We start from the raw sequence: 12,241 nt of genomic DNA, 5'->3' as shown, positions 1-12,241 counted from the left end.
GTGCAGGATAATGATTATCTTCTGTCTCTGTCAAGGACATTTAAAATCCACAAATAACAAAAATAATTATATTTGATCATTAAAAATATGTTTTCACTTAAAAAAGCATGAGCACACTGGTGGATTACAGAAACATGAAAACTCGTTAACAGTAAAGTTAATTTAGGCGTAAACAAAGTGTCAAACATACTTAAGTAGAAGGACTGATGTTTGCGTTAACCCTCACATGGGCTGTACAACATTATATAGGGAGACAAAAACAGAGATTATCGTAGCCATCGCTCTCTCGCATGGACGTGGCAGTCTTGCTGTCTGCTGCGAATCCTCCCCGTACCTCCGTGACCTCGTCTGGTATCTGCTCCCTCCTCTGTAAGAGACAGTAAAGGAAAACACGTCTCTGCCTAGTCTTGAAAATCTAATCTTATCATCCATTGTTCTTCTAGGGCCTCTTCTTCTTGTGGCCTCAGCTAACTGCTAATATTTAAATGGCTAACATTAACATGTGTGCCAGCCAGGTTCACATTTATGATGAACTATGATTAATTAACTGATGTTGAAACTGGAGCTTTACTGACCTCTGAAATTCCTCCTAAAGTGTTATTCAGTGTTGTGACAGTCAGCTGCTTCAGCTGCTGCTGGGATGGGCTGTGGCAAAGAGAACAGAAAAAATCCAAATCAGAGTTTTTCTCTGAATTAAAAGCAAGGAAACAACAATATATTCTACATGGTGAAACTGATGGTTTATGGTGTTTGGGTCTGTTTTTCTGTATTCATGCAGATAAAGTGTAAACTCAGATGAATTATACCATCAAATGTTAAAGGAAAATATCAGGATGAGTGTCTGTGAGCTGAGAAGGACGTGAAGCGAGCAGTTTATCCCAGAGCTGAAGCTGCTCTGTGTGCAGAGATGAACTCAGATTCCTGCTGTGATTGATCAACAGTCACAGAAATGTAGACTTGTAGTTATTACTGCAGTATGGTCACAGCAGATACTGATAAACATGTATTATGAGGATGGATGATCAAGTTTCTCACTCTCTCCTTTAAATCTCAGTTTTTTTCTTCTTCACAGTTTATCTGTTAATTTATTAATGAATAACACTGAAAGAGTTTCTGTTATATTTCCCCTTGAACATCAGCTTATTAGGGCGGCATTAGGAAATAGCCCCCCTCCAAAGAATGAACAAATGAATGATGATAATAATAAAATGATTAAAAAGCAGAGCTCAGAGTGGTAGAATGGTCAAACATGGATCCACGGGTGGTTCAACTGCATTTGGTGACGTGACTAAAGCAAATCTTTCAAATAATCCCACCATCAACGGGATGTTGTCTCCTTTACTACGGTTACTTTACTTGGTCACCGTGTGAGTTTCTTTGAAATGAACCAAATTCTTTTATTTGTTGGTTGTTGCATATTTAACCTCTACAGTCAGGAAAGGAGGAGATGAGGCCTCAACAATGTTGGGTTGTAGCTGTGGTTCAGGTTAGAGTGAGTGTCCATGGAATAAATGTAAGTCAGTGAACTGGAAACATTACTGTGTTCAAACTTTGTTTTCCTTTTTATAATGAGTCTAATCAAAGGTGGACAGAAGTATCTCCACTGTGACTTTTCTGTGTCACCATCAGAGCTTCTGCACAGTGTCATCAAATCTGGATGTTTGTCACTAACAGTCACTGATTTTAGTGATAAAGAAATGTGTTCACAGAGGGAGGAAGAGGAGTGGTGTTTGTGAGGAGGAGCAGCTGTCCTGCTGTACTTTGTGCCAGGACGTCCTGAAGGATCCAGTCTCTACCAGCTGTGGACACTGGTTCTGCAGACAGTGCATCTCCTCATACTGGGACCAGTCTGCTTCATCAGGAGACTCCTCCTGTCCCCAGTGTGGAGAAAGATCCAGAAGCAGAGCTGGACTGCAGACAGCCAGTCAGAGCAGCTGTGTACAAAGTAAGACTGAACTTCTGTCTGCTGATGGACTCATTTCTGAAAACTGGACTTCTTGTGTTGTTCAGACATTGAAGAGTTTTCTTTCTCTTTAGTCTCATTGTTTTTCTTTCTTTCAGCAGATGTTGGTCTGCAGGAGGTTTTAGATGAACATAAGATCAGTCTGAGGAGGAGATGTGAACGTGTGACTGAAGGAAGTGATGAAACAGGAAGTAGAACCCTCCTCAACACCATCTACACTGAGCTCTACATCACAGAGGGACAGAGTGAAGAGGTTCATACCCAACATGAGGTGAGGCAGCTGGAGACAGCTTCCAAGATGGACGCCCTCCATGACGCTCCAATCAGGTGCCAGGACATCTTTAAAGCCTTACCTGACCAACAGAGACCCATCAGAGTGGTTCTGACCAATGGCGTGGCTGGTGTTGGAAAAACCTTCTCAGTGCAGAAGTTCACTCTGGACTGGGCAGAGGGCTTGGAGAACCAACATGTCAGTGTGGTGGTTCTGCTTTCATTCAGGGAGCTGAACCTGATCAGAGATGAGCAGTACAGTCTTCTGGAGCTGCTCCATGTTTTCCATCCAACATTACAGAAGGTCACAGCAGAGAAGCTGGCTGTCTCTCAGCTTTTGTTCATCTTTGACGGCCTGGATGAAAGCAGACTTTCATTGGATTTCACCAACAGGAAGCTGCTGTCTGATGTCACACAGAAGTCATCAGTCAGCCAGCTGCTGACAAACCTCATCCAGGGGAATCTGCTTCCCTCGGCTCTCGTCTGGATAACTTCCCGACCCGCAGCAGCCAATCAGATCCCTCCTACATGTGTTGACAGGCTAACAGAAGTACGAGGCTTCACTGACGCCCAGAAGGAGGAGTACTTCAGGAGGAGATTCAGTGATGAAGAGCTGTCCAGCAGAATCATCTCCCACATGAAGACATCCAGGAGCCTCCACATCATGTGTAGTATCCCAGTCTTCTGCTGGATCACTGCTACAGTTCTGGAGCACATGTTGACTACAGAGCAGAGAGGAGAGCTGCCCAAGACCCTGACTGACATGTACTCACACTTCCTGCTGGTTCAGACAAAGAGGAAGAAGAACAAGTACCATGAGGGACGTGAGACGAGTCCACAGGAGCTGACGGAGGCTGACAGGGAAGTTCTTCTGAAGCTGGGGAGGCTGGCGTTTGAACATGTGGAGAAAGGAAACATCATGTTCTACCAAGAAGACCTGGAGCAGTGTGGTCTGGATGTGACAGAGGCCTCGGTGTACTCAGGAGTTTGTACAGAGATCTTCAAAAGAGAGTGTGTGATCTTCCAGAAACCAGTCTACTGCTTTGTTCATCTGAGCATTCAGGAGTTTCTGGCTGCTGTCTACATGTTCCACTGTTTCACCAACTGGAAGAAAAAGGTGCTGAGGAACCTTCTGGGACAAACTTATTGGAAATCATCTCTGGATGATTTCCTGAACAGAGCCATGTATAAATCCCTCGAGAGTAAAAATGGCCACCTGGACCTGTTTGTTCGCTTCCTTCATGGCCTCTGTCTGGAGTCCAACCAGAGACTCTTAGTAGGTCTGCTGGGTCAGACAGAGATCAGTCCAGGAAACATCCAGAGAGTCATCAACAACCTGAAGGAGATGAAAAGTGATGAAATCTCTCCTGACAGAAGCATCAACATCTTCCACTGTCTGATGGAGATGAACCACCTCTCAGTACATCAGGAGATCCAAGAGTTCCTGAAGTCAGAGAACAGATCAGAGAAGGAACTCTCTGAGATCCAGTGCTCAGCTCTGGCCTTCATGCTGCAGATGTCAGAGGAGGTTCTGGATGAGTTGGACCTGCAGAAGTACAACACATCAGAGCGGGGACGACAGAGACTGATTCCAGCTGTGAGGAACTGCAGAAAGGCTCGGTGAGTTGTTAAGGTTCAAATATTGAGGAAGGAGAGTACAAACAACCATTGGTCCAGAAGAGCTTGGTCAAACAATCGATTTTAATGAATACACGCATGGGAAGACCAGTTCCGTTCGCAGACAGAGCTGATCTTCGACTTAATCAAAGCATACACAGATTTTTATAGCATCAGGGTTTGAATTAATGACGCCCCTTCATACGTCACAGACAGAATACATACATACGTCAAATCAAAACCACAATGACTTTTAACACAGTTTAAAAAGAACATTGTCTTCTATCTCGTCTGGAACACGAGCCCCACATCCTGCCAGACGCTGTTCCTCTTTCTTGCAGAGACAAACATGACCAACTTCTCACCTATAAATGAGTCTAACTAATGTGTGTGTGTGTGTGTGTGTGTGTGTATATGTCGTCCTCAAATGCTCTCTCATCTCACCCGTTGCACTTCTGACCTTTCACCAGAACAGAGGCTCAACCTTATGTGTAATAACCTAACTGAAACTATATGTACTACGTTGAATAAATGTTATAATCAAGAACCTCTACTAAAAGCTTAATAAAAGAATATAAAAGTATACCAGACAATTTGAATAACCTAGTAATTCAAATAGCCTCGTCTAACCAGCTCCTCAGAATAACTTAGACCCTGCTTTCGGTTTCATTTCTGCAAAGCCTGCAACTTCCTGTCAGCCTGCAACTTAGTCTTTCTGAAAGACACACACACTGTTTAAACATCTGAATGCAATACCAATGCTGCAGATTATATTATTAATGCAATAGTAATGATGATGATTATTTAACAATAGCAGTAAAATAATTTCCCTGATCCACAGAGTCCAGATGTGATCATTAACATCATTAATTAGTGTAAATTAGTAGTTTAGTTCTTCAGAGATACACAGTACTAAGCAACTCTGATTAGTTTGAGTTTCTCAGATAAAATGCTATTTTGTGTTGATCAGGAAATGTGTGCGTGCACTTAGCATGAACCTGCATTGGTAGTCGTATGCTGTGTGTTGTAGACTCACATCTACACGTAATACCTGTGTTGTGTCATTAGGGGGAAGCATTTTAAACCTGCTGCTGCTGTTGTTGGTCATTCAGACGCTGCTGTTAGAGAGAAGACAGAAATAAGAATCTATTTTTGTATTTTATCTTTGTAGTGAAATGAAGTCTAATGTTAAACACAGTGACAAATATCCAGAGCAGTCACCATTTTAGCTTCTCCTCTGACTACAGACACAGAGTTTAGCGGCATAAAGATGGTGAGTGAGGATGAAGGTGCTGAGGAAGACTCTGGTTTAGTGTGATTAAAGTGTGATGTACTGATCAGTGACAGTGCTGTGGTTCAGAGTGAGGGCTCAGAGATGAACCAGCTGTGCTCTCTTACTGCCAACAGTGGGACAAACTGAGTGAGAAAACACTGCTGACATCTGGACTGAACATGTGTCAAATATGTGAGCTAACGCTGATGTCACAGCAGCTCATGGATTCACTCTCATTCCTGCTGCTGCTCCTAATGTCTGACTTCATGTTCTCATTAATCACAGAGCTGATTGTTCAGTGATTAGTTGTTTCTGCTGAAATGTCGTCCCTATTTTCTGCTGAAGGAAGTCACTGCTGTGTTTTTGACTGCTGTTTACATCCCCAAGCTAACTTCCTGGCAGCGCTCGCCAAATGTCATGATGTCATCAGTGCTTTATAGACTGTGGGAGCTTTAGGTTGTAACCACAAAGTGTTTGTGGCCGTACGCTGCAACCTTCCACAACATTCCTTTATTGTACAGACTCAGCAGCAGCTCCATTGATCCCAAATCCAAGAGTGGAGAACAGATTTGAAGTGTGTCACATCCATGCAGTCACAGCTGTTTCCACCATGTTTCCACTGATATTAATCCTGTTCAATGACACGTTTCATATCAGTGAATATGTTCTTTAGGACGTCCACTGACATGTTTAAGTGTCCTGCTGGAAATCACTCAAATCATCCATGAAATCCATGAAAAATCCTTTTAGTGTTTCTAACTTCACCCTCTGTCCTCTCTCTCTCTCCATCCTCCTCACTGCTTCTTTCACTGATAATCACACAAACATCGTATTCAGCTACAAAATAACACAATAATATCATCTGATGATCATTATTATAAGAGCAGGATCCATATTTGATATCAGAGTAACACACTGCTTGGTTATGTGCAGTCATCATCAGTGACTGTGGGTCAAACAGAAGCTCTCTGATTGGTTGCTGACCTTGGTCACCTGTCCACTCTCACCTGTTTGTGTTTGCTCTCTCTTTGCTGTCTCCATCCTCTCTCTCCTTTCTCTCCCTCTCTGTCTTTGTACGTCACTCAGGTCCAATGGAAACAGTGACCTTTACAAACCAATCAAAGACAAACTGATCCATGTCAGGTTATAACAATATTCAAAGTGAATACAGGCTGCTGCTGGACACAGACAGGTAACATCATTTTGACTTGCTGTCACCTGGATCTGGACTCATAAACACTGAAGCCCTGAACAGGAATACAAATCATTTTCTGCCAACTAGCGACACACCAGCAGATAATGGCTCAGAAAGCTCAAATGAGCCAATCATTTCTGTGTTTAGTTCCCCTGAAATCAGATCTGATATCAGCAGCTCTGAGTTCATTCATCATTATTGTCCAGTGATGAGATTTCTGCTCCGTTTGGTAACAGTCAGCAGGTTTTTCCTGCGTGTGGATGTGAACAGTCGTACCTGACAGCAGGTAGCAAACAGAGATCATCTTTCCAGCTGGAACTCTTCACTGAGCTGAACTCATTCAAAATGTTCTGGAGTCAAAACAGGAAACAGTCCAAATGTGTGTCTTCACTCTGACTCTGGATCAGATCTCAGTGACAGACTGTGGACATTATGGAAGCCTAAATGTGACACCATCTTCCTCCTTCATCTGCAGATTAAAGCCAAACAAAGATTCTCATTAAAAGTCTGCAGGTCTGAGAGAGACTCAATCGTTGTGTCATGTCAAACACAGTAAGAGGAGCTGAAGCACAGATGTGAAGAGCAGATTCATCAGATTATGACCTCACTCTGTTTTGTCTTCATATACATTCAGTCTGTGTTTATGATGCAGATTTTCTGCTTTTATAATAACACATTTTATATTTTCTATCATCACAGACTGACTCAGTGTGGACTCAAAGAGTCTCACTGTGAAGTTGTGGCCTCAGCTCTGAAGTCCAACCCCTCCCATCTGACAACGCTGGACATGAGTTGGAACAAGCTACAGGATTCAGGTGTGAAGCTTCTGTGTGCTGGACTGGAGAGTCCAAACTGTCGACTGGAGACTCTGAGGTGAGTTCACTGACTGCGGCTGTTGTTGTTTTTCTATATTTCAGGTCTTTGATTGATGTTTGAAACTTTCTTTAGTTCCTACATGTTCAGGATGTGTCTGAAGACAAATGTGAAGAAGTTTGAGTGCTTTCAGAAATGTTGTCTTTCCAAACGACTGAACAAAAGTTTTTCCTTTTGGCTCCAAACAGAAGTGACAGACTTGAGCAGGGTTCATTTAAAGGCTGACAGAAGTGGAGTGGTGACTGGGGAGATGTTTGACAGGACAGTGTTTCAGCCTCCACAGGTTCATGTTGTGCTCCATCACTCAGTGAAGATGAAGTCAGTGCTGATGAGGCTGTAGAGTGTGTGAGGGATGTGAATGAGGATGATGAAGATCTGATGATAGCAGATAAAAACAGGCTGCAGAGACTTTGAGCCATACAGGGCACACAGTGTGTGTACAGAACAGCTGAAATCATTATGGAGACCTCACTGGGATATGGAAGCATCACAGTACAGCTTCAGTGAAGCATTAAAGTCTCTGATATGAGATGAGAAATGAAGCAGCCAGAGCTTTTTCATTAGTGGAAATCCACTGTGACTGTGAGCTGCTGCTACAGCCTCCAGATTAGCCAGCAGCTCATCCTGCTCAACATTTTCTCACCAACTTTAATGGACGTGTGATGTTTTCAGCTGGAGTGATGGTCAGGGTGGCCTCCCTCTCCTCTTCTTCTCCTCTTCCTCTTTCATTTGTAAAGCCACTTCTGCTACTTTCATTCATTCGGAAGTTCTGTAGCTGAGTTTGGGAGAGACTAACAGCCTCGGCAGCAGAGGGGAGAAAGGCTGTAACACCACCACTTTACTCTGTTCTACCTGTCACATCATTTTATCAGGAAAGAAATATGCTCATGTTTTTACTATGTTTGTCTTGAAGATGTAAGAAGATCACATGGTGCTTTTTATTATTGTGTTGGTTTGTTTCCTGTCTCTTGGATGAAGCCAGCTGTGCGTGGCCCCTGGGCCTGTGGTCAGAGTGTGTGCTGGATAATCCGGCCCAGGATGAGGCCAAACTGACATGGGATGAAATGTCTGTCACATAATTGAGCTTAGTGTAGTTTCATTTCTGCACAATTTAAAAACAACCAAAACTTTGTTCTGTCTTTTCTATGTTATACTGTAGACTTTCTTTGATACTGTGTCCAAAAGGAGCAGCTTTTACTTTGAAGGGGACGCGTCTCTGTTTCCTCTTCAGGTTGGATGATGGAAGCAAATGAGTGTGTGATGTTCTTTCAGTGTTGCACTTTGTAGACGGTCCCGGAGCACTGGTCTCACAGCCAGCTGCACATAGAGACCAGTGTTGTTAGTCCAGGTCAGAAGATGACTTGTTGGAATGAAAATGAGCTTGTAGTTTGTCTGCTTTAATAATGTGACTGGAAAAAGGTGTTGGACTTCAAATATGTCCATTTCTTTCACACTTCACCTTTAAAAGTGAAGCCTTGTGGTTCCTGGAAGGAAAAACATGACTTTTTAAAGTCTTTGTCCTGTTTTTATGACAAATGTACGACTTTAATGTGAAACAAGCTGCTTCATGTTGGCTTCAGCTGTTTGGAGTTTCCATTTTCTAAACTTCTACATTCTGAACATTCTTCAGCTCTGAACAGATGATGAAACACTGAATGATTTCAAGCTCACACTTTGTCTAATAAACTTACATCTTTCACTCTTTATACAGATTGAGGGACTGTGGTTTGTCAGAGATCAACTGTGATTATCTGGTAGCAGCGTTGAAGTCCAACCCCTCCCATCTGAGACAGCTGGACCTGAGTACTGAGTACGGGTCTTCGACTAACAAGAACAAGCTGCAGGATTCAGGAGTGAAGCATCTGTGTGGTTTCCTGGAGAGTCCAGGATGTGGACTTGAAACTCTGGGGTCAGTCAGCATGTTTTAGTTGTGCTGAGATGAATATGATGTGAAAGTTGTGCTGACACTAAACTGCAGACATCAGGCTGATATTATACTGATCCACACTGAGGATCTTCATGGTAAAGTCTGTTTTCTTCTTCTCTGGTTTAGTCCATTGACTGCAGCAGAACAATGTTCACATTTCAAACAGTGAGACTCAACGTATGGCCCGCGGCCCACACGCGGCCTGCCCACCTTTCCTGATTCAGAGAGAGGGGACCCTGATTAACTGTGTAGTGTTCTTCCTCACAGTTCTAAGTATCAGACACAACAATGAATAATCCACAGCTGACTGTCTTTAGCAGGTCAAAGGTCACGGCACACAGCAGACAGTGGGAAATATTATAATTCTGATCATTTATCAGCACATATCCATATGTATAAAAACAAAGCTGACACTGTGAGACTTGATCAGAGGTGTGATCATCACAGCAGAGGCCTTTGTGTCAAAGTCACTGAGGATCAAACAGAAACACATGAAGCAGATTTTCCTGTTCTGGCTTTTTATAGCAGATAACCTTCAAAATATTCTGCAGTCCATCAAAAACTGAAGCAAACCATGAATCAACATGTGAACATGAGCTGATGCTGCTGAAGTGAAGCAAAGTTACAGAGGTTTGATTACAGACACAGCTGAGAGTTTGTAATCTGTCATCATTTTAAAAGGTTTAAATTTCTTCAGTATTGAACAGCAGAAATGAGGCTTTGTTTTCGGAGGCCGACAGCAGTGAACACAACAGCAGACTGGTGCGTAATAAGCAGTGAATAATGCAGGAAACAGATTTTTGAAGGTAAACTGTTCTTGAAGTACACTGAGAGAGAGAGAGAGCTGTGCAGGAAGTAAACGTCTAAGTCAGAGAGAATTCATGACGATGTTCATCAAACATAAAGCGTAGTTTGGATCTTCTTCTGCTGCTGGTTCACTCAGTTTTGGTTGGAGACAGATGAAACCTGCAGCTTCAGGATCTGTGAGCTGTCCACTTTCAGCCCCGATGGCGTGTCCGTGTACGTGCCGTCGAGTGAACGATCCACGCTCTGTGTTTCCATATTTGTGTGTTTAGCTGCTCTCATTTACTGTTTTATCTGTTTGCTTGTTGTTGAAATACTTTTGGGAGCTTTAGCCTGAGATTCTGGCAAAATACATTTATATTAAAAATCGATTCAGGATTGAATGAATCAACATCGCTTTATTCAAATTAAAACCATTTAAATGGGAAAATCCATTTTTTTACACCCGCCTCTAATGCTGGGTAATGTCAGCTGGTCCATGTGCAGCTGGCTGTGAGGCTCAGGGAGCGTCTACAAAGTGCAACACTGAAAGAACATCATCCATAAATATTGAGTAATAACTGGACTCTCATACAGCGACACTCAAATGCCTTTAAACATCAGCTTATCCTGCTGATCCAAGTCCAACACTGAGTTTGTAAAAACATGTTTGTCAATCATTTTGTTTGGTTTCTGAGGAAAATGATTCAATAACTTGCTGCTAATACACAACATTTCATCATATTTCCTCATAACCCTCTTTTGTCTGACCATTTGATCCCATTTGAATTTGCAATAAAGGATCCACAGAGTTTGGTGACAATAATGACAGTAGATGTTTGTGTGAAAGTGCTGGAAGCAAATGAGTGTGTGATGTTCTTTCAGTGTTGCACTTTGTAGACGCTCCCTGAGCACTGGTCTCACAGCCAGCTGCACATAGAGACCAGTGTTGTTAGTCCAGGTCAGAAGATGACTTGTTGGAATGAAAATGAGCTTGTAGTTTGTCTGCTTTAATAATGTGACTGGAAAAAGGTGTTGGACTTCAAATATGTCCATTTCTTTCACACTTCACCTTTAAAAGTGAAGCCTTGTGGTTCCTGGAAGGAAAAACAAGACTTTTTCACGTCTTTGTCCTGTTTTTATGATAAATGTACGACTTTAATGTGAAACATTCAGAGTTTTTTCTCTTGTTGTGTTTGTTTGAAGCTGCTTCCTGTTGGCTTCAGCTGTTTGGAATTTCCATTTTCTAAACTTCTACATTCTGAACCTTCTTCAGCTCTGAACAGATGATGAAACACTGAATGATTTCAAGCTCACACTTTGTCTAATAAACTTACATCTTTCATTCTTTATACAGATTGATGGACTGTGGTTTGTCAGAGATCAGCTGTGATTATCTGGCAGCAGCACTGAAGTCCAACCCCTCCCATCTGAGAGAGCTGGACCTGAGCTGCAACAACAAGCTGCAGGATTCAGGAGTGAAGCATCTGTGTGGTTTCCTGGAGAGTCCAGGATGTGGACTTGAAACTCTGGGGTCAGTCAGCATGTTTTAGTTGTGCTGAGATGAATATGATGTGAAAGTTGTGCTGACACTAAACTGCAGACATCAGGCTGATATTATACTGATCCACACTGAGGATCTTCATGGTAAAGTCTGTTTTCTTCTTCTCTGGTTTAGTCCATTGACTGCAGCAGAACAATGTACACATTTCAAACAGTGAGATTCAACGTATGGCCCGTGGCTCACACGCGGCCTGCCCACCTTTCCTGATTCAGAGAGAGGGGACCCTGATTAACTGTGTAGTGTTCTTCCTCACAGTTCTAAGTATCAGACACAACAATGAATAATCCACAGCTGACTGTCTTTAGCAGGTCAAAGGTCACGGCACACAGCAGACAGTGGGAAATATTATAATTCTGATCATTTATCAGCACATATCCATATGTATAAAAACAAAGCTGACACTGTGAGACTTGATCAGAGGTGTGATCATCACAGCAGAAGCCTTTGTGTCAAAGTCACTGAGGATCAAACAGAAACACATGAAGCAGATTTTCCTGTTCTGGCTTTTTATAGCAGATAACCTTCAAAATATTCTGCAGTCCATCAAAAACTGAAGCAAACCATGAATCAACATGTGAACATGAGCTGATGCTGCTGAAGTGAAGCAAAGTTACAGAGGTTTGATTACAGACACAGCTGAGAGTTTGTAATCTGTCATCATTTTAAAAGGTTTAAATTTCTTCAGTATTGAACAGCAGAAATGAGGCTTTGTTTTCGGAGGCCAACAGCAGTGAACACAACAGCAGACTGGTGCGTAATAAGCAGTGAATAATGCA

General features: G+C 42.5%; 1 protein-coding gene across 1 annotated transcript; it reads left to right on the top strand.

The window, feature by feature from the left end:
* Window positions 1-2,111: 2,111 nt before the first annotated feature.
* On the top strand, window positions 2,112-11,454 carry LOC146577369 (protein NLRC3-like). Its single transcript, XM_085253826.1, has 4 exons — window positions 2,112-3,853; window positions 7,018-7,191; window positions 8,903-9,100; window positions 11,259-11,454. The coding sequence occupies exons 1-4, from the start codon at window positions 2,262-2,264 to the stop codon at window positions 11,452-11,454; spliced, it is 2,160 nt and encodes a 719-aa protein (XP_085109952.1). The 5' UTR covers window positions 2,112-2,261.
* The last annotated feature ends 787 nt before the right edge of the window (window positions 11,455-12,241 follow it).

Source organism: Mchenga conophoros, linkage group LG3 (genome assembly GCF_057382185.1).
Source record: "Mchenga conophoros isolate Kocher_MC1m ecotype Shallow Benthic linkage group LG3, M_conophoros_male_GT1.1, whole genome shotgun sequence".
NCBI lineage: Eukaryota > Metazoa > Chordata > Actinopteri > Cichliformes > Cichlidae > Mchenga > Mchenga conophoros.
This window is presented reverse-complemented; position numbering and strand designations above follow the sequence as displayed.

Excerpts from the sequence above, each read along its gene's own strand:
- LOC146577369 (XM_085253826.1), top strand. The coding sequence starts at position 2,262 with ATGGACGCCCTCCATGACGCTCCAATCAGGTGCCAGGACATCTTTAAA. Across the intron at positions 7,192-8,902 it reads TGTCGACTGGAGACTCTGAG|ATTGAGGGACTGTGGTTTGT; the intron begins GTGAGTTCACTG and ends CTCTTTATACAG. Across the intron at positions 9,101-11,258 it reads TGTGGACTTGAAACTCTGGG|ATTGATGGACTGTGGTTTGT; the intron begins GTCAGTCAGCAT and ends TTCTTTATACAG.